This window comes from Eschrichtius robustus, chromosome 1 (assembly GCF_028021215.1).
Source record: "Eschrichtius robustus isolate mEscRob2 chromosome 1, mEscRob2.pri, whole genome shotgun sequence".
NCBI lineage: Eukaryota > Metazoa > Chordata > Mammalia > Artiodactyla > Eschrichtiidae > Eschrichtius > Eschrichtius robustus.
Genome location: NC_090824.1, coordinates 35030051 through 35056403, shown reverse-complemented (window position 1 = coordinate 35056403; position 26353 = coordinate 35030051). Strand labels below are relative to the sequence as shown.

Genomic DNA, 26353 nt, shown 5'->3' with positions numbered 1-26353 from the left:
AAGACAAATACCATATGATCTTACTTATATGTGGAATCTAAAATATGACACAAATGAACTTATCTACAAAACAGAAACAGACTCATGGACATAGAGAACAGACTTGTGGTTGCCAAGAGGGAGGGGGTTGGGGGAGGGATCAGTTGGAAGTTAGGGATTAGCAGATGCAAACTATAATATAGAGAATGGATAAACAACAAGGTCCTACTGTATAGCACAGGGAACTATATTCAATATGTTGTGATAAACCACAGTAGAAAAGAATATGGAAAAGAATGTGTGTGTATATATATATATAAAACTGAATCACTTTGCTGTACAGGAGAAATTAACAACATTGTAAATCAACTATACTTCAATTAAAAAAAAGAGGGGAGGGCTCCATTTCCCATGAATGGGGGTGGGCAAATAAATAAAACAAAAACAAACTCATAGATAAAGACAACAGATTGGTGGTTACCAGAGGGGAAGGGGACTTGAGGGTGGGCAAAATGGGTGAAGGGTATCAATTATATGTTGATGGATGATAACTAGATTAATGGTGGTAATCATTTTGAAGTTTACACAACTATTGAATTATAATGTTGCATACCTGAAATTTATATAATGTTATATACCATTTTACCTCAATTTTTAAAAAAATAAAAGAAATGCTAAACTAAAAACAAGACAAAAAGAAAAATCTATGTCAGTATCAAGCTTTGTCAGGATAGACAGCAATACTGCTGCTGATAGGAGTATAAATTGGTACAGACACTATGGAATATGATTTGTTTTTATGTAGTAATGCTGTACATCTGCTTATTACTATGACTTATAAACTCCACATCTGGTGATATTCCCTAGAACAGTAGCTTTTACTTTTTTGACCATGAGCCATACTAAAACATATACTTCACATTGTAATCCAATACCCTCACACATATGTATGTGTATGGCTCTGTGTATGTGGGTATATATGCATATATATGGACACATATGTGTTTAGAAGGTACAAGTTTTTGGAAACAATAGTTATCCTAACTACAAGAAAGGCATTCTGATATTTTCTTTTCTGTTTTTTGTATTTGTGTGTGTATGTATGCTACTTAAGACTATTTAAGTCCGTGTACTGCTCTATTAATTGGTTTTGACCTGCAAGTTGAAGAATACTGCCTTAGGGAAAGACTTGCACATATATACCAAGAGAAATGTAAAGGAAAGTTAGTAGCTGGATTTTTTGTAATAGCAACAAATGGAAGCAAAAAATGTCCATCAGCAGAAGAATGCATAACTATACCACATTTTATTTATCCAATAGAATATTATACAGCAGTGAAAAGGAATGTCAACATGGAGGAATCTCACAAATACAACATAGAGTGAGAAAAACCAAGTTATATAAGAATGTATGCTGCATGATTCCATTTGTGTAAATTTCAAAAACATGCTAAACTGAACAATATATTTCTATAAACCTATGTGCAAAAGTATCTTTTTTTAAGTAAACTGTGACTGACATATACTCCAACATGGATGAACCTTGAAAACAAAATAAGCCAATCTCGAAAGGCCACACATTATATGATTCCATTTATGTGAAATGTCCAGAATATACAGATCTATAGAGACAGAAAGTAGATTAGTGGTTGCTCAGGTCTGAGGGTTGGGAGAAAATGTGGACTGCTGATAGGTATGGGATTTTTTTTGTGGGGGGAGGGTTAATATAATATTCTAAAATTGATTGTGGTGATGGTTGCACAACTCTGAAATACACTAAAAATATTTTTTTTCACTTTAACGGGTAAGTTGTATAGTATATGAATTACATCTCAATAAAGGTGTTACAAAAATAAGTAAGGGTATGATTTTTAAATTCAGGAAAATAGTTATCTGAGGAAAAATGGGACTTGAGATCAGGATAAGGCACACAGAGTCTTTGAAGATATAATAGTCTGTTTCTTAACCTAGATTGTAGGTACATAGGTAGGTTTTTTTCATTATTGTCTACATTTTATACATACATTACAAACTGTATGTATTTAATACTTAATAAAAATTTCTTTTTAAGGGAAACAAAATTGTATTTTTCATATTATTTTATATCCATGCCTCTTGTGATCAAGTTAACACCGAATATCAAAATTCTGGTATTAATCTACACTAGGACTTAGTTTTCATCCAAGTATGTCCCATTTTAAAAAATTATTCTTTATGTAATTTACAAATATATATATATTTTAGGATTAAAAGGTTACTGTCTCATTATAGTCTCTGTAAGTCACGAAAACTTAAGACTCTGTAAGTCTCTGTAAGTCATTTAAAAACTATAACCTGTCTATTTTTCTTCATCACCATTGCAACCATCCTAACTCACCTCTCATATTCCAACATTCTAACTGGTTTCTTTGCACCTCTTCAATCAGTTTTCCACATTGCAGCCCAGAGACATCTTTTGAAAACACAAATATTAGTATGTTATTTCTCTGCTTAAAACTTCAGTGGTATCTCATTTTTCTATGGATAAAGACTGAATTCTTTAAGATTACTTTCCAAGACCTATGTAAGTTGTCACTGCTGTCTATTTAGCAGCATCTCCCACTGTCTTAATTTGGGCTGCTGTAACAAAGAACCAGAGACTGGGTGGCTTATAAACAACAGAAATTTATTTCTCACAGTTCTGGAGGCTAGAAGTCTGAGAATAGGGGGCCCAGCACGGTCAGATTCTGATGAGAACCCTCTTCCAGGTTGTACACTACTGAGGATACAGAAAAGAACTCACATAGTGACAGGTGGGGTGCTCTATAGCTCTCTTTAGAGTCTCTTCTTTAAGGGCACTAAATCACATTCATGAGGGCTCTACCCTCATGACCTAATTACCTCCCCAAGCCCCGAACTCCTAATACCATCATATTGAGGGTTAGGATTTCAATATATGAATTTGGGGAGGATACAAACATTCACTCCATTCCACCCACCCACCCTTATTATTGTTACTACACACATCAGGTTCTGTCTCTAGCTTCCGAGTCCTTTGTTCATGCCATTTCCTCTGCCTGGAATGTTCTTCCCACTCTAACTGATAACACCTTTTCTTCAGGTAGCAGCTTAGATTTTCCTTCCTTCTAGAAGCCTTCCCTAACTATCCCTTGCCCTCCCCCAACTAAGACTAAAGTGCCGTTCCTGTTGTTCCTATAGCTATTAACATGCGTATAACTTAGTTAACTATCTTAATACTTACTGATATTTTCCTATAAATCTGTAAACTCCCCTAGGCAACACTGTTTGCTTATTGCCCATGGTAAGTACTCAGTAAATATTTACGGAATGAATGAATTAATTCATTCTGATAACCATACTTTATATATTTTAGAAGGTGTTTTTAAATAAGAAATTTATGTTAAATTATCCCACAATTAATCAGCAAATAGGTTCAGGGTCTTTTGTACTTGTTTTTTTGTTTTTTTCCCCTGATAGCTCTCCATTAGATGAGTTTATATTGAAATTAATGACAGTTCAGTCTATCATTTAAGTTTGTGCACTAGCCAAGTTCACCTGATTTTTAAATATATTATTTATTTTTTAAAAAACTACTGTTACATTACCATTTAATATTGAATATTTCTGGCTGTTTATGCATCTTCTCATTTGATATCTTTAAAGAAGACAAAAACTAGAACATTCTTTGAAAGGAAATAAAAATCCTATTACTCTTTCTAATTTCCTTTTTAATTTCTGAGATTTATTTTGTAAGTATAAATTCAGGCAAATATATCTCAAACTTTCATTGAATAAAATGTTGCTATTCTAACTATAGTGCTTACAAAATTAATTTATCTTCTGTATCAGATATAGAAATATCTAAAAATGAGAGCTAAAAGGCAAGTAATATCTGTCAAAGTTGACAGTAATTTATATTTACATATAAAAAACTAGAAGGTAATATACTGTTGTATACATACCTCGAGGGGGTGTTTTGTGTGTAATGTAAAAATGCCAGTAAAACACATGACATATAACAAGCACTAGTTAACTGTTAGATGTTAAGTTTTTCACAAGTCTTCTCAATCTCATTGCCATATCATTAATAGCAAAAGAAAAAAAATCAGGTTTTGCCCCCTTTCTCCCTGCAAAAAAAGAAAAGTGAAAAAAACAGTAGAAAAGGAAGTAGGATTTCTCTAGAAAAAACAAGGTACTGTATGAGGTACTGAAACAGATACATCACAGAACATATACCAAGAATCATTCAACTTGTATTTAGTGTTTCTATTATCAGACTTTCTTTTCTTTATATCTGTATTATCCCCTTTCCGTTTATTTTAGACTGTTATTCCTCAAGTAGTGCTTGATTGTATTGAACAGAATCCATCAGTGGTCCCCGATACCTTAGTAATACTTTCTACCTCTTTATAGTGAATTTATGACTTCCAGTGTCTAATCACAATATACTTTCTAAGAGAAAAAGGGCCAGGTACTTATTAAGTATCCATTAAGTACTATATTGTACATTATGTATCCACTGTACTGTACATTATATGTCAAGGATTATATTAATGCTTGCAACAACTCAGATTTTGAAAACTACATAAAAGAGACTCAGTAACTAAGGCAAGTTTACACTGATAATAAATAGTAGTACCAAAATTCAAGCATAGTTTATCACAGTAGTTCTCAAGCTTTGCCATGGAACAAAATCAACTAGAGAGCTTAGTAAGATACTAAGTGCTAGATCTCACCCCATAGTTTTTGATTCAGTAGGTCAGTCGCAATGAGGAAAGGAGCAGGGCAGTGTGGAACGTTTTACATTTCTAACAATTTACCAAATGATGCATATGTTGTTGGCACAGAGACCACACATTGCAAACTATTAATCTTTCAGACTGCAACGTCTTCCCACTGGTACTTCTTATCTCACATTACTCCTGAGTACAATGTGCTCTCACTAGATGAAGGACTTAATATACTCAAAAAGTACTTGGTGCTTTTTTTTTTGTCTCTGTGCTTTTATCTTGTTTTTCCCCTCCACTTAAAACTATCCTCTTTTTCTTGCCGTTCCCCCACTTTCCTACCTGTTGAAATATTTTCCTTTATAAATTCACTCAAGAGCTATCTCTTGCATAAAGACATACTTCATACCCTCCCAAAGAAATTTATTGCTCTTATTTTGAACTCATTGTATTTTAGGATAATTTGTGTCATCACTTACTATCTTGTAGTTGTTTATATGCTTTTGTGATCTGTATTAATATTTATAAACTCCTTAAGGAATTGGGTTGCATTTATCCCATAATACTTACTGCAGGTCGTTTAATAAGTTTTGGAATATGCTAAGAATATGGTGCTTATGTTTCTCAAAATTATTAAGTAAAATAGTGTTTGTAAAAATACTTCATTAACCAAAAAGGTTTATATAAATGAAAAGTACTTTCTTCTTACAATAACTCTGGATGTTCTAGAAATGAAAAACCACATCTCAAAATTAATTTTTAAACATTCAAAGAGAACGGGGAACTAACAAAGAATTTTTGTTAAGTCTGATCTCATATTTTTGGCAAAATAAAAGGCCAAAGAGATTGAGGGGGAAAAACAGATATAATTTCTCATGGCTATATACTAAGGCTTTTAATTATATCATACATACACACGTAACACACATACAGAAATAGTGGTCTAGGTATTATAATTATTATGTACATACAGTACTGATAGAAGTTTATACCCATAGCTTTATTAACACTGCTATTTGGGTATCAACCTAGAGCAAATGAAGTATTATTGGAGACATAACAGGCCTGGGCTTGATGACCAAAAGGTTGGAATTAAAAGTATTGACTGAATTTTAATTTGTCACTAACCTTGTGGTGGAGGGAGTTAATAAAACTTGGAACATTCTTGGAAACATCCTTGGAAAATAGTTATATTCTTGGACAATATATTCCATGTTTTGTAATACTTGATAAATTAAAAATGTAGATAGACCCAACATCATTCTAAGTAAGGATAAATTTATGACCACTATACTTAGAAAAAGAAATGACATAAGTACAGTTAGAATGAACTTGCTTCATAAAATTACAGAGATCCCAGAGGCATGTATCAATCTGTACCTAAAAGACAAAACCTCAAAAAAAGACCTTAATGAAACAGACATAAATGGTTTACCTGAAAAAAAGTTCAAAATAATGGTCATAAACGTGCTCACCAACGTCAGGAGAACAATGCATGTACAAAGTAAGAATTTCAACAAAGAGAGAATATAAGAAAGTACCAAACAGAAGTCACAAACCTGAAGAATACAATAACTGAACTGAAAATTTCAATACAAGAGTTCAACAGCACTAGATAATGCAGAAGCAGGGATTGAGGAACTTGAAGACGGGGCAATAGAACTCATCCAGAAAGAGGAACAGAAAGAAAAAGAGTGAAGATAGCTTACAGGACTTACAGGACAACATCAAGCAGAATAATATTAACATTTCTAAGAATCCCAGAGAGAAAAGAGGAGGGGACAGAAGCCTATTTAAAGGAATAATTAATGGCTGAAAATGTCCCTAACATGGGAAACAGACATCCAGATCCAGGAAGCCCAGAGAGTTTCAGTAAACATGAATCCAAAGAGACCCACCCACACAAAGACATATTGCAATTACATTGTCAAAAATTATAAAGACAAGGAGGGAATCTTAAAAGCAAGAATGAAAAACAACTTTTTATATATAAGGAAACTTCCATAATACCTTCAGTAGATTCTTCAGCAGAAACTTTGCAGGCCAGAAGGGAGTGACATGATGTATTTAAAGTGCTGAAGGGAAAAAATTGTCTACCAAGAATACTTGACCCAAGAAAGTTGTCCTTCAGGGTTAAAGGAAAGGTGAAGAATTTCCAGTCACGCAAAAGCTAAAAGAATTCAGCACCACTAGATTGGCCTTACAGGAAAAGTTAAAGGGACTTCTTTAAGCTGAAATGAAAGAGTGCTAACAGGAAAGCATATGAAAATGTAAACCTCACTAGTAAAGGTAAATACATAGTTCAATTTAGAATAATCTACTCTTGTAATGGCAGTGGATTGACCACTTATCTAGTGTGAAGGGTTAAAGTAGTAAAAGTAACTATAACTACAGTAATTTGTTTAGTGAATACTCAAAAAGATGCAGATTGCAACATCAAAAGCATTAAACATAGTGGGAAGAGTAAAAATGTAGAGCTTTAGAATGTGTTTGAACTTAAGTTGTTATCAGCTTAAAATAGACATAAATAAAAGTTATCAGCTTAAAATAGACTTATAAATAAAAGATGTTTTACATAAGCTTAATGGTAACCACATAGCAAAAACCTGTGGTAGATACACAAAAGATAAATAAAAAGGAATCTAAGCATACTACTACCAAAAAAATCATCAAATCACAAAGGAAGGGAGCAAGAGAAGAAGAAAGTAACAAAGGAATTATGAAACAGCAGGAAAATAGTTAACAAAATGGCAATAAGTCCATACTTATCAATAATTACTTTAAATGTAAATGAATAAATTCTCCAATCAAAATATACAGTAGCTGAATGAATTTTTTTTAAAAAAAGCACCCCACTATATGCTGCCTGACTAACTTCTCACATAGGATACATACACATTGAAAGTAAAAGGATGGAAAAAGATATTCCATGCAAATAAAAAACAAAAGAAAGCTGAGATAGCTATAATTGTATGAGACAAAATAAACTTAAACAAAAGACTGTATAAGAGACAAAGAAGGTCACTGTATAATAATAAAGGGATCAATCCAACCAGAGGATATAACGTTTGTAAATATTTGCACACCCAACATAGGAGCACCTATGAATATAAAGTATATAAAGCAAGTATTAACATACCTTAAGGGAGAAATAGACAGCAAATACAATAATTGGAGATTTCAGTACTCCGCTTTCATAAATAGATAAATCATCCAGACAGAAAATCAGTAAGGAAACATTGGACTTAAATGACACTTTAGATCAGATGGAAAGCAACAGAATACTCATTCTTCTCAAATGCACATAGAACATTCTCCAGAATAGATCACATGTTAAGCCACAATACAAATCTTGAAATTTAAGATTAAAATCATATCAATCATTTTTTCTGACTACAGTAGTATGAAACTAGAAATCAATTACAAGAAGAAAATTGGAAAATCCACAAATATATGGAGATTCAACAACATGCTACTAAACAACCAGTGGGTCAAAGGAGAAATCAAAAAATATCTTGAGACACATGGAAATGGAAATACAACATACCAAAACTTATAAGATGCAGCAAAAGCAGTTCTAAGAGGGAAGTTCAGAGCAATCAATGCCTACATTAAGAAAGAAGAAAGAGCTTAAAGAAACAACCTAACGTTACACTCCAAAGAATTTTAAAAAAATAAAACAGAACTAAGCCTGCAGTGGAAGGAAGGAAATAACAAAGACCAGAGTAAAAAAAAAAAAAAAAAATGAAATAGGGACTTCCCTGGTGGCACAGTGGTTAAGAATCTGCCTGCCAATGCAGGGGACACAGGTTTGATCCCTGGTCCAAGAGGATCCCACACCCCGTGGAGCAAGTAAGCCCATGCGCCACAACTACTGAGCCTGTACCCTAGAGCCCGCGAGCCACAACTGCTGAGCCCACTCACCGCAACTACTGAGCCTGCGTGCCTAGGGCCTGTGCTCTGCAACAAGAGAAGCCACTGCAATGAGAAGCCCGCACACCGCAACGAAGAAGAGTAGCCCCCGCTCACCGCAACTACAGAAAGCCCGCGCACAGCAACGAAGACCCAATACAGCCAAAAATAAATAAATAAATGTATTATTTTTCTTAAATGACATAGAGACTAAAAAGACAATAGAAATGATCAATGAAATGAAGACCTGGTTCTTTGAAAAGATAAACAAGATAGACAAGCCTTTAGCTAGACTCATCAAGAAAAAAGAGGACTCAAATAAATAAAATTAGGAATGAAAGAGGAGACATTACAACTGATACCACAAAAATACAAAGAATCTGCTGTGTACAAAGAGACTGCTATGTACAATTATACACCAACAAACTGGACAGCCTAGAAGATATGGAAAAATTCCCAACATCCACAAATCAGTGAGTATGATAGACCACAGTAACAAAATGACGGATAAAAATCATATGATCATCTCCATAGATGCAGAAAAAAATTTTGAGAAAATTGAACATCCATTCATGATGAGAATTCTCAGCAAAGTGGGTATAGAGGGAACATACCTCAAAGTAATAAAGGCCATATGTGACAAGCCCACAGCTATCATACTCAATGGTGAAAAACTGAAAACTTTTCCTCTAAGATCAGGAACAAGACACGGACAGCCACTCTTGCCACTTTTATCCAAGATAGTAATGGAAGTCCTAGCCAGAGCAATTAGAGAAGGAAAAGAAATAAGTCACCCAAATAAGAAAGGAAGAAGTAAAATGTCTCTCTTTGCAAATGACATGATATTATATATAGTATACTCTATGGACTTCACCAAAAAAAAAAAAAAAAAAGTTAAAACTAATAAATTTAGTAAAGTTTCAGAGTACAAAATCAATATATAAAAATCAGTTACATTTCTATGCACTAATAACAAATTATCAAGAAGAGAAATTAAGAAAACAATCCCATTTACAATTGCATCAAAAAGAATAAAATACCTAGGAATAAATTTAACTAAGAAATTGAAAGACCTGTACACTGAAAACTATAAAACATTGATGAAAGAAATTGAAGAATTCACAGAGAAATGTATATATCTTTCAAACATAAAGTCAAAAAGGAAACAGTCCTTAAATGAAACAATGGACTTAAGATATTTATACAGATCATTTCATCCAAATGCAGCAGACTACATATTCTTCTTAAATGCACATGGAACATTTTCAAGAATATACCATATGTTGGAACACAAAAGAAGTCACAGTGAATTTAAATACTGAAATCATATCAGGCATCTTTTCCACCACCATGGCATGATCAACTATCAATACAAGAAGAAAGCTGGAAAATATGTAGAGACTAAACAACATGCTACTGAACAACTATTGGGTCAATGAAGAAATCAAAAGGAGAAATCAAAAAATACCTGAACACAAATAAAATGAAAATACAACATATCAAAATCTATGGGATGTAGCAAAAGCAGTACTTAGAGGAATGTTTATAGCAATAAAGCCTACCTTAAGAAACAAGAAATATCTCAAATAAACAGTCTTAGCATTACACCTAAAGGAACTGGAGGGGGGAGAAGAACAAAGTCTAAAATCAATATAAAGAAGAAAATAAAAATCAGAGCAGAAATAAATGAAATAGAGACTAAAAAAGGCAATGGGAAAAAAGTCAGTGAAACTGGTTCTTTAAAGAGATAAACAAAATTGACAAACCTTTAGCTAGACTCACTAAGAAAAAAGAGGTGTAGATAAATAAAATCAGAAACAAGGAAAAATTACAGCCAATATCACAGAAATACAAAGGATCATAAGAGAATACTGTGAACAGCTATGCATCAACAAATTGGACAACCTAGAAGAACTGGATCAATTCTTAGAATCACACATTCTTCCAAGACTGAATCATGTGAAATAGAAAATCTGAATAGATCAATCACTAGTAGGGAGATGGAAACAGTAATCAAAAACCTCCTAAGAAACACATCCAGGACCAGACAACTTAATTGCTGAATTCTACGAAACATTTAAAGACTTAATACCAATTCTTCTCAAACGCTTCCAAAAACTAGAAGAGAAGGGAACACTTCATAACTCTTTTTATGAGGCCAACATTACCCTAATAACAAAACCAGACGAGAACAACACACAAAAATGAAAATTACAGGCCAGTATGTCTGACAAACATAGATGTAAAAATTCTCAACAAAACATTAGCAAACTGAATACAGCAATATATTAAAAGGACCATACGCCATGATCAAATGAACTTTATTCCAGGGATGTAAGGATGGTTCAGTATCCACAAATCAATCAACATGATACAACACATTAACAAAAATGAAGGACAAAAATCATGGTTTTATATCAATAGATGCCCTAAAAACAGCATATGACAAGAGTCAACACCCATTTATGATTAAAAAAAAAAAAAACTCAATAAAATGAAGGAGCATACATCAACATAATAAAAGCCATATGTGACAAACCCACAGCTAACATCATACTGAATGGTGAAAAACTGAAAACTTTTTCTCTAAGATTTGGAACAAGAGAAGGATACCCACTCTTGCCACCTTGCCACTCTTACTCAACATAGTACTGAAGTCCTAGCTAGAGCAATTTGGTAAGAAAAAGAAATCCAGATTGGAAAGGAAGAAGTAAAACTGTCACTATTTGTGGATAACATGATTTTATATATAGAAAACCCTAAAGATTCCACAGAAAAACTACTAGAAATAATAAATGAATGCAGTAAAGTTGTAGGATACAAAATCAACATACAAAAATCTGTTGCATTTCTGTACACTAAGAATGAACTAGCATAAAGAGAAATTAAGGAAACATTTCCTTTTACAATCACAACAAAAAGAATAAAATACCTTGTAGTAAATTAATCCAAAGAAGTGAAAACTATAAGACATTGTTGAAAGAAATTGAATAAGACACAAAGAAATGGAAAGATAGTCCATGCTCATGTTACAAAAATTAACATTGTTAAAATATCCACATTACCTAAAGCAACCTATGGATTCAGTGAAATCCCCATCAAAATACCAATGACATTTTTGATGGAAATAGAACAAAAAAATCCTACAATTTGTATAGAACTGCAGAAGACCCTGGATAGCCAAAGCAATCTTGAGAAAAATGATCAAAGTGGAGGTATTACACTCCCTGATTTCAAATTATACTACAAAACTATAATAATCAAAACAGCATGGTATTGGCAGAAAAACAGACATAAATCAATGGACCACAACTGAGAGCCCAGAAATAAACCCATACGTATATGGACAATTAATTTACAACAAAGGAGCAAAGAACATACAATGGAGAAAGGACAGTTTCTTCAATAAATTGTGTTGGAAAAACTGGATAGCACATGCAAAAGAATGAAACTAGACCCTATCTTACACCATACACAAAAATTAACTCAAAATGGATTAAAGACTTGAATGTAAAACCAGAAACCATAAAACTCCTAGAAGAAAACGTAGGCAGTATACTTTTCACATCAGTCTTAGCAGTCTCTTTCTGGATATGTATCCTCAGTCAAAGGAAACAAAAGCAAAATTAAACAAATGGGACTACATCAAACTAAAAAACTCTACACAGCAAGAGAAACCATCAACAAAATGAAAAGAAACCCTACCAAATGGCAGAAGATATTTGCAAATCATGTATCCATAAGTGGTTAATATTTAAAATTTATAAACAACTCAACAATTTTTTTAAAATTAAAAAATGGGCAGAGGATCTGAATAGAAATTTTTCCAAAGAAGACATACAGATGGCCAACAGGCACATCAGAAGATGTTCAACATCACTAATTCAGGAAATGCAACTCAAAACCACAATGAGATATCACCTCACACCCATCCATTAGAATGGCTGTTATTGAAAACAATAACAAGTGTTGGAGAGGAGATGCAGAAAAGGGAACTCTCATACACTGTTGGTGGCAGTGTAAGTTAGTGCAGCCACTGTGGAAGACAGTATGGAGGTTCCTAAATACATTAAAAATAGAACTGTCATATGATCCAGCAATTCGACCTTTGGGTATTTATCCAAAGCAAACAGAATCCCTATCTCAAAAAGATATCTGCACCTCCATCTTTACTGCAGCGTTATTTACAATAGCCAGGACATGAAAACAAACTAAGTATCCACTGATGGATAAATGGATAAAGGAAATGAGGTATATATATGCTATAGAACATTATTCAGTCATAAAAATAAGAAAATCTTGCTACTTGTGACAACATGAATGGACTTTGAGTCCATTGTGCTAAGTGAAATAGGTCAGAGAAAGACAAATACTATATGATCTCACTTACATATGCAATCTAAAAATAAGCAACTCATAGATACAGAGAACAGATTGGTGGTTGCCAGAGGCAGGGGTTGGTGAGTGGGTAAAATACGTGAACGTGGTCGAAAGGCACAAATTTCCACATATAAATCCTGAGGATGTAATGTACAGCATGTTGATTATAGTTAATAATATTGTATAGTTGAAAGTTTCTAAGAGAGTAGATTGTAAGAGTTCTCATCACAAGAAAAAAATTGTACTGTGTGTGGTGATGGATATTAACTTATTGTGATGATCATTTCACAAAATATACACATATCAAATCATTATGTTGTATACCTAAAATTAATACAATGTTATTTGTCAGCTATATCTCAGTTAAAAAGAAAAGCGTATGGAAAGTTTTAAATAGCTATGAACACTTTGTGAATAGGACAAGAAAAAAACAATAAAATAAAAGACAATTTTAGGTTATTTCAAAGAGTTAAAGTAGTTAAAGAAGAAACTCAATCAGAAGTTTTAGGAAAAGATTCTTATGTGACTTACAATCTAAGTTGTGAAATTTTAGAAATAGACTAATCTAATCTAGTCCTTTTGTTTTCAAATGAAGGAAATGATATCATTACCAGGTCAAAGTAACACAGCCAATTATTGGAAGAGCATGATTTGAACTGTCATGAAATCTAGGCCTTCAACTCTTTATTCCAGTTTTCCATGCTTTTCCACTGTTTATGTTTCTTATCTAACCACTTGGTTTAAAAGTGGCCTGAAAATTTACAGTGATCTCTGAAAGACCTTTCTACTTTAAATTGACGCTGTTTATCAATGAATCAGTTAACAGCTGAGCTCTCTGAACTCCCACTGCTATTGATTTATGAGAGACCTGTCTTACTTTAAAACGTATAGACTTCCTGAGAAGCAAGAGTTTAAACATCTCACTCAACTCATGAGTGCCTTATGTGTTAGACTTTTGAACATAGATATTACTATACTAGTCATTTTTAATATGCTATCTCATTGAATTCTTAGAACTGTAAGAAATATGAAAAAGTTGAAGTTAGAGGAAGAAGGTAATTTATTTCTTTAAAGTGGCTAATTTATTCTGACTTCATGTTCAGTGCATTTTTCAAATCCCCTGCACTAACCATTATTATAAAAACCTCAGCCAGAGTGAGTGCCCAATTTGTATAACAATTGGTGAATCTTTAGCTATAACAACTTAATTCCTAAAACAGTTGTTCACATATAAAGTACAATGATTGATCTTTGTTGTTGAATGTATTTAAACCAACTATCATTCTAATTTAGTATTCATCAGGTTTCTCTTTCCTTCCAGGCCTGTATGTGGAATCAGAGGGAAAACTCTTATAATTAACTTGCCAGGTAGCAAGAAAGGATCTCAGGTAAGCTATCTTGAGATTTATATGGTTTAGTGTAAGAAATTTTGGCCACTGTGAGAGCCAAACAAAAAGTTGGAGCACTCCACAAGACTACCCTCACTTCTGACACCAATTGCAGTTCAATGCCTTCCCAAAACCACCCTCAGTTTCAGTAATTCACAAGATGGATTCAGAGAACTCATTGAAAGGTGGTATACTCATGGTTATGGTTTACTACAGGGAAAGGATACAGATTAAAATCAACCAAGGGAAGGAGTGCATAAGACAGAATAAAGGAGAGGTACCACATGGAGAGCTTCTAATATCTTCTCCCTGTGGAATCATGAACACATTGCTCTCCGGGCATCAGTGTGTAACAACACAGGGATTGTTGCTTATCAGGGAAGCTCTAAGCCCTTAGCATCTGGAGTTTTTATTGAGGCACATCATATACTGCCCATATACCTGTAGTCTCCAACACTTTCCAAAGGCAAAATTGATACCACATTTCCCAAAGCCCCCATCATAAATCACACTGTTAGACTGTCTGGTGGCCAGAGTTTCCAGACAAACAAAGACACTCCTCCTTTCATTTCCCAGTAACTGAGGGCAAAGGCCAGACTCTCTTTGGGTAAGGTTAGTTCTTTATTACACAAGCTACCCCCTGGCCTCTGGCCAAGGCTTTCTTACAACAAAACAATCATATTTGTATGGCTGGCCATCTATATTTAGTACAGCACTTATATTATAGACACAACATCAGTAACAGTGTGAATATGCCTAAGATTTGGAGGAGCCAGAGTGGGATAGGAATAGATTTAGAGAAACAGGTAATTCATCCTCTAAAGCCATTATACAAATTTTCATATTTTTGTACTCATTTACTAATTTTTCATCTTGATCTACTATTATTTGTACCCTATGATACATTCTCACAGAGCTATTTACCATAGAAATTAGCTCTCTTGCTCAGGCCAATCATTTCCCATTGGTATTGCATATTGAGGAGGCTTTAATTCAAATTCCCAGTATATATGACCATCAATATCAGCATATAATCTTATTAACAATGCCTGTATTATAACATATCATGGTATATTAGTAAATATAACCTGAAAAATAAGAGTCAAAAGATACTGGCACATTACTGGAGTCCTACACAGGCATTAACAGTTATCCTAGTCGTCATCATATCATATGATCAAAACATGTCCCAGAGCGATGTTCCTCAGGTTTACAGACTTGTCAGGTTCCAAAAGCAGGAGTAGTCTCAGCAACATATGGCTTTTCCCTTTCTGGCATCTGCTACAGCTGAGCCAAGAAACAATATCAACTTTGTTCTAAGCTTCTTGTGAGACACCAAGGTAATACTGGATTTCCCTTGTTGCATAACGCATTTATTCATTCCTTTACCTTCAACTGCCATTCCTCCTTCTCTCCATTTATACTCAGACATTTCCTTTGAGCATCTTTGAATGAGACCGTTGGTTTGGCCACTGGGCTGGCCCAGATTGCCATTAGTAATACTAGTTTAGCAAGTACTTCCCACTCAGTCCATTTCATTCATATAAGATAAGGTTAAGGTTACATAGGTACCGAGCTAGTAGGCAGTCTGAAACACCAGGCAATATAACTGCATTTACTGTCATGCCCAATTTGGCCAGGTGGAATAAGACATAGTCTACACCATCAGGCCCTTAGGAATTCTGACATAAAGATTTAAAAGTATAGTTACAGTTTGGGCTTAAGAATCATCCCTGCTTCTGGCACCCACAGTTGCAGCCCTGGTCCTAGGAACATTGCATCAGGTAGAAAAGAAGAAAGTTGAGGTGACGTGGGGAAAAACGAAAAACGTTAATCATAAAGAGAAAAGTATAGTTGTACAAGCATCCTTTTCCATCCCCTCTTCCCAGAAAAGTAGAGGAATCTGTCTAGAAGGAACTCTCACTTAGCCTCCCTATTGTTGAGTGTGATCACACACTGATGAAGGCTTCATGACTTTATCTCCTCATATTTTAGACAACAAATGTTTCAATTGCCCGTTTCAATTTTCTATCATACTATTGCTCTGAGGATGAAAGTGTTCCTTGGTCTGAAGAAGTGTGCCTCCATGGTCATTGATACAATATCTTCTGTTCTGGTCCTTTTATAGTACATTGAACATTTGCATCTACTCTGGGATAAGCAAAGCTCATACCAGAGTAAGTGTCTATACCTGGTAGGACCCATTTGTAGCCTCCAGGGACTAAAAGCATCAGTCCAACGTGACAGCTATGTGTAGGACTTTTCCCCTGTGGAATTTGCTGCATAGCCCTCTGCCTCTCTGTCTCTCTTTTTAGCAGACAAAACAGTTCTTATTGGCATTTTGTGTCTCAGAGTGTAAGAGGAATATATCTAGATTCAGCCCATCTCTGCATTGCTACAGACCTCCAGTGTCCACTCATTTCATGGACCCAGGTGGCCATGTCAAGCAAGTACACCAGGATATCTGCTCGCCATTACCAATCAACTTCCAGTTCTGGAAGGGAGTTCTTCTTGTGCGCATTAACATAATCTACTTTAATATACCCCTTACGTTCCCAGAGTGATTTCCACAGGGCCATGTCCCATACAGGTATTCCTTTAATAGACCAGTTTTCCATTGCCCATCTGCCTGACCATACCACCAGGCCATTTGGACACTTCCCGTGACTCAGTAAAAACCCAAACATAGGGGCAAACATGTAGTTCAGCCCATCGAGCTGATTTGTTTTTACCTTCTTCAATCAGAGTGGCGGCCTTCCAAACAGGATGCTGTCCCTTCACCTTGGAATTGCCATCCATAAACCAAGCAGCTCTTTGTTGATCAATAGAAAGCTGTTTATAGGGCACCGCCCAAGTGGCCCAAGTGGCCATAGGATCCAGCAGCTCCTCAGGTGGTTCCGAAGTCAGCCCTAGGTGAAAAGAGGCTGCCTGCTCGTGAGTACCTCCTTGCATTCTCCTGGTAGCATGATTCTATATGCAACATTTCCATTTTATTATGGAACTCTCCTGGGCATTGCCGTCCCCATTAGAGCTTTTCTCTGAAATTACCCAAGACCTTTTGGATATTTCAGGTTTTAGGATTATTTTGTGTCCTTTAGTCATAAGGGCAGTCTCAATTAAAGTCCAATAGCAAGTAGTAATTGTCTCTCAAATGGAAATTTTCTGGTCCAAAATCCCAGCAGTTGTTGTTGGGTGGCACTCACAAGTTTTTGCTATAAGCCCAGTCTGCACTCCACACAGGGCTTTTGTACAGCAAATTAATGAACTGTGTGGGCCCATTTAGCATGTCCAATTATATTGGTGGAAGAGTGGATTTACATGCCTGCTGTTTTACAATATGAGGTAGGGGATGAATTCTTCAGTCAGACCACAACATCCATGCCCATAATACATTCAGGTAAAGGAGATTCACTACTTCACATAAAGTTCACTTTCCAAACATTCTGATTCTTATCCAAACATTCACCTTAATCCCATCAACTATTGCATTCCTATATCTTCCCATTCTAACTGTATCCATTAGGATTTCAACAGGTTGTAGATCACAGTACATGAAGCTCCCATGTCAAGGAGTCCCAGAGAAGTCTCTTCTCTGTTTCCTGATGATTTTAGCCATTTGTGTGCATATGGCCTTGGAGTTCTAAGGCCTGGGTTGGGTCAAGGGATCCAGACCCTTTTGTCAGACCTTATATTGATTAGATTATGGGTCCATCACTTAAGGTGATTCTAGGTAAGGTTTCTTTGCTTCCTAGCTTTTTTAATTCCTCCAAACCAGGGTAAATAGAGAGTTGTTTAGGACCCCTTAATGTTAGGAGACCAGCAGGGTCTCCAGTCTGTCTATTCAGCTCACAGCAGTGCTTCTTTAAGACCTCTGTTTTGTCCCCATCAATGCTCACTTTTTTCATACATTTCTTAATAACCATTTAAATATTTCCACCCTGCTAGGACAAGTCCCTTGAATCTCTTGTTTCTTTTTCCCCACTTTCTTATAAAGTCCAACTTTATTTACTGTTCATTGCTTCAACATAAATTTTTCCTTGGGAAGCAGCTCTGAGGCTAACAGCTATATGTCAGACCATTCAGAGTCCAAACTTGGCCCAGCCTCAGGATCCACCCCAACATTCTCCATTACTTTTGTTTTAGCTAGTACAGATACCATTAACCAAGAAATTGTGTGTTTACTTTGTTTTTTATCATTTTGCATTTCTTGTGCTTTGACATAACTCCTTAGGAGTTAGATCTTTCATTTTAAAACTGCATTGCTAATTTTATCTCCAGTAACTAATTACAGTACAGCTGCAGTTCCATACTGTGGGTGACCCTGTGTTCATCTAGGCTCTAAAGATTCATTATCCCCCACCCTCTCTTCCTTCCTCTTCCCAGATCACAAGTTTCAGTGAGTCAGGGTCTTTCTATCAAATCCCACTTCTTAACACCAACTGTAAGGAGTTTTGACCAACTGCAGAAGTTAGCCAGCTACAAAGTTGGAGCACTCCATAAGACTGCTCTCATTTCTGACACCACTTGCAATTGAGGGGATTTCTAAAATCACCCTCACTTTTAATAATTCACTAGAAGGGCTCACAGAACTCACTGAAAGCTGTTATACTTATGGGTATGTTGTATTACAGGGAAAGAATACAGGTTGAAATCAGCCAAGGAAAGAAGCACATATGGTAGAGTCTAAGAGAGGTACCAAACAGGGAACTTCTGGTCATCCTCTTCCATGGAATCATGGAAGCATCACCTCCTCTTAGCCACAATATAAGACAGTATACACAGAGTATTGCTAACTATGTACATTCTCCTTTGCCTTTGGTGTTCAGAGTTTTTATTAGGACTTGATCACATATTGCCCACATGGTTGACCTAGTCAGCCATTCCCAGTTCTTTCCAGAGGCAAAACTGATACTGTGTTTCCCAAAGCCCTCATAGTAAACCACATTGTTAGACTGTTCAGTGGCCAAAGCCCCCAGGCAAACAGAGACACTCTTATCAGGCATGACATAACAAGGAACTAGAGATCACCTCCCAAAAGCTGAGAGTAAAGGCAGACCTCTCTTTGATTAAAGTTAAATTCTTCACTATACAATTTTTTCCAGTAGGTTAAAAGATTAGATACCTTCCAGGTAGTCCATAAATTGTAAGATATTTCTTTACATATTAGATTTTAAGGTAAGTTACTTTAAATGTAAAAGAGAAAGACCTCTGCTCAAACATATTCCCCAAACATATCTGGCCTTATGTTCTGATTTTAAAATTCTCACCTATTTTCTTTTGGTGATACAATATAGGTAATAATGGATATATTTTGAGCATTAGCTGCCTGTCCTCCTTGCTTGGCATCCTGCAATAAATGCTGTACTTTCCTTCACCGCCCCCTAAAAAAAAAGAAACCAAGGGACTATATTGACTTTTATGCTGTACAAACTTATACCTATTTTTACATATTGTACAACGTTGTCTAGCTATACTTTATGATTGTAGTCAGAACTTTAGCTCTCTGAATAAAATAGTTCAGTACTCAATTGGTTTGTTAGTTCTAGTATCCTTCTCTAACCAGAAAGGTAAAAATTCTTACCTGCTCTCTCATAATGTATCTTTAAACCCTGAAGTTGTATAGAAATTTTACTTAAAAAAAAAAAAAAATGTACTGTGTGCTTATATAGTGTAGTTCTTCAGCTTATGGAGAATACTGTAATATATACCATGCTTACTTCATATTTTGCATTGCAAGGACAATACATTAAATATGATTCATTCTTAAGACAGATGGAGAGAAAATCACAAATAAATCCAAAATTTGTGATCCAAAATCACAAGCACATTTGATTGCTGCCATTTTGTATGCCTATAAAAATGCTTTATCTTCATTTTTTTTTCTTCCTCTTGCATACAGGAATGCTTTCAGTTCATACTGCCAGCCCTACCTCATGCCATTGACCTTTTACGTGATGCCATTGTAAAAGTAAAAGAAGTGCATGATGAACTTGAAGATTTACCTTCCCCACCACCACCTCTTTCCCCTCCTCCCACAACTAGCCCCCATAAACAGACAGAAGACAAAGGGGTTCAATGTGAAGAAGAGGAAGAAGAGAAGAAAGACAGTGGTGTTGCTTCAACAGAAGATAGTTCTTCATCACATATAACTGCAGCAGCCATTGCGGCCAAGGTAAGCCTGCTGAGAGAGACCCAGAGATCTAAAGGACCCACAGGTAAATGTATTGATTTCATCTCTCTTTCCATCCCATTCTTCCATAAGTTAAATGTCACTTCAGGGCATCCTTTAAAAAGAACGGGGATATTCATGACACTCCACAGCTATATTCCCTCCATTATGTAGAGTTCTTGAAAGCACTGAAGTTTTGTTCTGAGTTCTGAGGCATTAAAAATTCTGCTGTTATCTATTGAAGTAATAGCTCCAATGATAAACAATGTGACATTTAAGAACTCTTTGAAGATGTCATTTTTGTGATCATAGTAAATATACAATGTTCATGTATTCAGCACATCAAATATTCACAAATTCTTAGAGGAGCACCAAACTGAAGGTAAGATACCTAAGGTGGTTCAAGAAATTAGCTGAGGAAGATTAATAAATATTTTTTTTAAAGACAAGACTTTTCAGCAGTTAAGTAGCACTTATTTAACTATTGGACACAAATTACCCCAGTCATAAAGAGAAGAAATGGATGTAAGATATTTGTGTTTTTAATTTAATAAAGTAATAAATATTATTAAAACAGCATCAAAGTATTACAAGTTCTCTTTGAACAATTCTGGGAGTAAATATAGTACCATGAAGTACTTCAGTAAATTTAGTTATCATCTTAAAGTCACAGAACATGATTTACATTATTATCCATACCTAGTATAACCCACCTTGTACTCTTTAAAATCTTCAGACAGTAGCATATCACTTCTGGGAGTAATGATTGTTCACTGAGAGTGTAAAGATTGAAAATCTAATCACTATATGAAGTAATTTTTAAAGTTTTATGGCTCATGCAGATACTTTGGCTATGAGCATAACATGAGAGGATTTTTTGACAATGTATATATTGGAAAGGATCATAGAGATCCTTTGGAAGTGTCCATTCAGACAACAAGTAAGTGGTTCTTTCACTAAAGACGGGATTATTCTGTCTCCAGATCCATTCAGTGATCCATTAAGTCCTTACTTAAGGCTAGTAAGTATTTAAGTTGTGCGTGAGGTTTGTTTTGTTTTTATGGAAATGATTGATGAAATACATTATTAACTCATCGTATGTTCTCTTTCTTTTACTCTTAATTAAAAGAGTTAAAAGTACCATCAGTTTCAATCTTAAAAAAAACTTGTACCATTTGAAATCTAAGCTAATTTTGTCATTCTTCATTTGAAAATTTTTGACATTCCATTGTTCCATTTGTTTTCACCCTTTTTCCTTTCCAGTCATTTTGCTTGTATAGTTTCATGTTTTCCTGTCACTATATTCATAGTTGTTATGTGTTGTGCATTAGAAGCATCCATTCTACACCAGTCCTGCTGTTATCATGGCACACGGTGAGCAGCCCATCCCTGGTCTCATCAGTTATTCCCATGATGCAACAGGCAGTGCAGAGGAACCGGTAAGACAAGAGGCTTTTGCATTAATGATTTTGCAGGCATACAGCCTACCTCCTATCCTTGGAGGTAGGCTATAGCATATGACGGAAGATGTGTTTTATTCTGAAAGACCTTCACTAGTGCTTTTTTGTGAAAGTGTAAGTGCCACTGAGTATCTTCCATCAAGGAATATAATAGAGTTTCTCCTGTACCTAAAGTACTCTAACATCATTAAGATTTTGTAGTATGTGGCAATGAACTTTCATCACATGACTTTCAAGAAATTCATTGCTCAGAAGTTAATTTTTTTCTTTAGTAATTTCATCACGTACCTTAAAATAAATTGCCTGGCTTAATTAAGTTAATCCCTTAAGAGGATCACGTTAAGTTTTAATATCCAAACAGATTGGTCAAGATAATATTTAATTTGTATTAATCTTGCTTTTTTTCCTTATGATTTTGCATCTTTTTTTCTTTTCTTTCACTATGTTCTCATTACAGCCATTTAGAAAGTTGAGTCTTTGTACAAATTCTGATATTACTGATCTTCATATAGAAACTTTTAAGGATCTGTATCACTTCTTTCAGTCATTGGCTGAATGATACTTTGTAAAAAGTGTCAGGCTAGGAAAGATTAAACTGATAAGTAGAGCTGAATAAGCAGTGACAATTTAAACCATGGCTGCAAAAGAAACCTCAGTCCCTGATATGAATATAAAATGAGAAGGAAAAAGAAGAAAAATAAGTAATAAGTGTAATTTTGTTTTTAATCCTTAGGAAGAAAAAACACCCAGGATTTCAGGGGGATGCAGGGAGGAAAACTAGTATCAGTCGACTCTTGGGAGCTAAACTACCAAATGATGACTTTAACGCTTATATTCAACAAGCCATGCCTGGTTGGAAACAAACTTAGCTAAGTCAAAGGCCAAGTAGAAAATGTAAATATTGATTAATAAAATTATTAATGAATTCCAGTTGACAACTGAATTCTCCAGCTATAGCTTTGCTATAAATTATAAACATTCCAAAATGTACCAAACTGTCTTTTGTATTCTCATATTATAAAGCAACCACAGCAACTACAATAATTATCCTGGTTTTCAAACTAAAATATTTGGAAGTTTCCTATTCATAACCAAGCTTTTAAGTTATCATATTCTGAGTTTCATATTATTACACAGAAAATTATTTGAATAGCTCTTCAATAGTTAGCTCCTAGTGATCTGAATACTGGTTATTGCCAAACTGATCAACTTGCTTTTTCAAGAAACAAAGAGGCTTGAGAAGTGCTTCTCATAATGGATATTTGTTAGTTGCCTCTCCAGCAGCCATTTCCCATCCCTCTTTCTAACACTACACCGCATTTCCCAGTCATATAGTTTGGGTGAGACTGACTAATCCTCCAGGGTAGGTGGCTTAGTACAATCAGCATATCCATTTCACATAACCACAGTTTTTAGTTCAAGAAACACATAACTCAGGTCAATAGGAGCAAGTGGGTCTCATCTCTTAGATTTTATTTGAATGACTAGGAACATAGACTCTCTGTTTCCTATTGAATATGAATGAGGAAATATACAACTCGAAGAATTCCTATCTTGGAACCATGAAAGTAATGCCTGCCAATAATGGAGCCAACTGTAAAGAAGCATTCCTAAGAAATGGGAGAGAAAGAGAGGTACTCGGTCCTGTCACATTTTTCAACCACTTACTCCAGCCCCTGTTGAACTATATCTGCCTCTTGACTTTTCAGTTACCTGAGCCAATACGTTACTTTGAAAAAGCTAATTAGAGACAGAGATGGGTAAACTGTTGTCTGCAACCAAAAAGCATCTTAACTAATAATTCTCAGTATGTAGTGTCTCATCAAAGAGCTGAAAAGTCTTCCTTATAATAACTGAAACATAGCAAATAGGAATCCCTGAAGTTTCATATTTGAGTGAGAAACCTGATTCAAGAGAACAGAGAGTAGGGGCCTGTGACACACGGGAGGAAAAAAGGAAGAATAAATCTTGCCCCTCTGTGATTACTAAGTAAGTGTAAAGGTCTTTTCATGGAGAGTGGATCCAAAGCTGAAGAAATTACAACTATACTTTGCATAATGCTTGTATTATGCTTGCAAAACTCCAAGCATAATGAGAGGCAAGGAGGAATTTAAGACAAAAATAGCCATGGAGATACATAATAAGAAATCTTGTCTTACTGACAGAAATTAAATCTTCTGGAGAAGTCCCACATAATAATGATGGTCCCCAAGCTCCACTGGATGCAAGAAAATCTGCTGCTTGCCCTGGGAAGAAAAAGAGTTGCTGATTTCCTTTTGGGAAAGGATATGGAGAAAACAAATATGTTAGATTGATATGGCTAGTCAGGAAGAGTCTATCTTCCTAGGGCATTTATTTGGAACTTAAGAGAGAAAATGGTAAGAGTTAGCAACCTGCCACTCTTACAGATTTGCCTGGAGATAAATGATACTGTTACAGAAGACCAGAAACACTTATAAAGTTTTGGTCAGAAAATTGAAGAATATACATATTTATATATATATGATTTTATTGTTTCTTCCTATCCACGATGATTTTAGTATATTAAAATAATATTGTCAGTCACTCTTCTAAACATTTTACATATACCAACACTTTACATACATTGTCATTTTACTTATGAGAAAATTGAAACACAAAGAGGTTAAGGACATATAACCAGCTAGAGACTAAACTGGTATTCAAGTCCAGGCAGTCTGGCTCCAGAATCATCACTCTTGACCTCTCTGCTATAGCAACTCTCAGTGCAAGAGAGAAAGAAAAAGAATGATGTTATGAGAGATGACTAGCTAGTTACAAATTCTTCTAAAGAATGAGAATTAGGATTTTTGGACCTTGGTTTGGAATACTTGAATGATAAAATGCATTGCACAACCTAAGAACTGTGAACAGTAGGCTGTATTTACTCTGGAAGTTTGCTGGTCCAAGCAACAAAGCTTTAAGCTATAAGCACAATTGGAGTCAGAAATATATTTAGATAAATCCATGAAATCAAATACTTCGGAGAACACAGTATGATATGTGTTAAAGGATAATATTTTTAAAGGTTGAATCATAACATTCATAGAAATATATAATAAATGTGTCAATTCTATTTAATTAATGAGAGAACAGTAAGCTGTTAAACCAGTTCAAAGAAAAAAAATCAAAGGACACATACATATATCAACAGTCACAAAGACTGGGGTGAATTTATAAGTAGATACAAAATTGGTCAGTATACACAGGGTAATAATCAATTGTTCCTTCTCAAGACAAAATTTATTTGCATTTCTGTAGACAATAATTTGCATTAGCATTAGTTTTCTATAACTTGCAGAGTTGTAAAATAGTGAAAGTAAAAAGTACAGATAACCCAGAAGAGTATACAAATCAGGACATCTAATAATCTTTCTTGCCCGTTTTCCTGACAACTCTCTACACCCCCAATCATAATAATCTCATAATGATTTTTGTTGCAAAAAAATGGCAGATCTCATTAGTTTGGGCTTGATTATTTATTTAGCTGCAGCAAGGTATTAATTAACCAGGTAGCTTCTGTGAGTTTGCTTTGCAAATACTGAGGCTGCAAAATTAACTTCTGTCTGGAAGTTTTCATAGGGAATCTCGGATTTTACTTTTAAAAGTTTCTATTTTTGCCATTCCAAGTTTAGGAAACCAAGCCCCAGACAATCTCTTCACCCTGTTTCACCTGCAGGTACCTGTTACTGGGTGAATTCCTCTCTTCTCCAGGTCACCAAAAGTTCATTACCATATATAAGTGACCTTCCTTACCACATGCAAGGCTGAGACCCTCTACTTCAGGTACCAGGTCATTTTTCCTGGGAGGGCTTTGTAGGTATTAGCTTCGTGAGTACAGCCAGTCTTTGTTCTTCAGAAGTGGTAGACATATCTGATTAAATGGGCACCATTCTCAAACATGACACAGGTAAGTCCTTGGTTCCACCATCAATTTGTCCAATTATATCCTGTTAAAAAAGGAAGACATTCTTAATAAATCTATGGAAATCACTATATTGTCAAGAAAAGTTAGCAGACCTAGTAAGAGTTTCTGAATTCTGAGGGACTCAGTGAGAATCAAATATTTTTAGTTTTAAGAAATCAGGATCTATGAAATTGTGTGGGTTATATATAGATTGAGAAGAAAGAAAAAGTTTCTTCACATACCCTGAAAATAGAACATTTAAAACATCAATAATATTCCGAACAAATAGCCACGAAAAAATTCTTCTGTTTACTCAGTCCTGTGTAATTAATTCTCATTCTACTAGATCTTAGCTTAGCAGTTTGCTTTCATGAAGCTTTCAGCTTCTAGACTAATTAGAGTTTTGGAAATAC

At 35.0% G+C, this 26353-nt stretch overlaps 1 protein-coding gene across 2 annotated transcripts in view; it reads left to right on the top strand.

The window, feature by feature from the left end:
* The window catches only part of GPHN (gephyrin), a 632089-nt gene that overhangs the window by 351991 nt on the left and 253745 nt on the right, over positions 1–26353 (top strand). For both annotated transcript variants that reach the window (XM_068543944.1, XM_068543950.1), the window contains exons 6-8: positions 14320–14386; positions 20286–20558; positions 21887–21994. In XM_068543944.1, coding sequence (XP_068400045.1) covers positions 14320–14386; positions 20286–20558; positions 21887–21994 — 448 coding nt within the window. The remainder of the gene's footprint in view (positions 1–14319; positions 14387–20285; positions 20559–21886; positions 21995–26353) is intronic.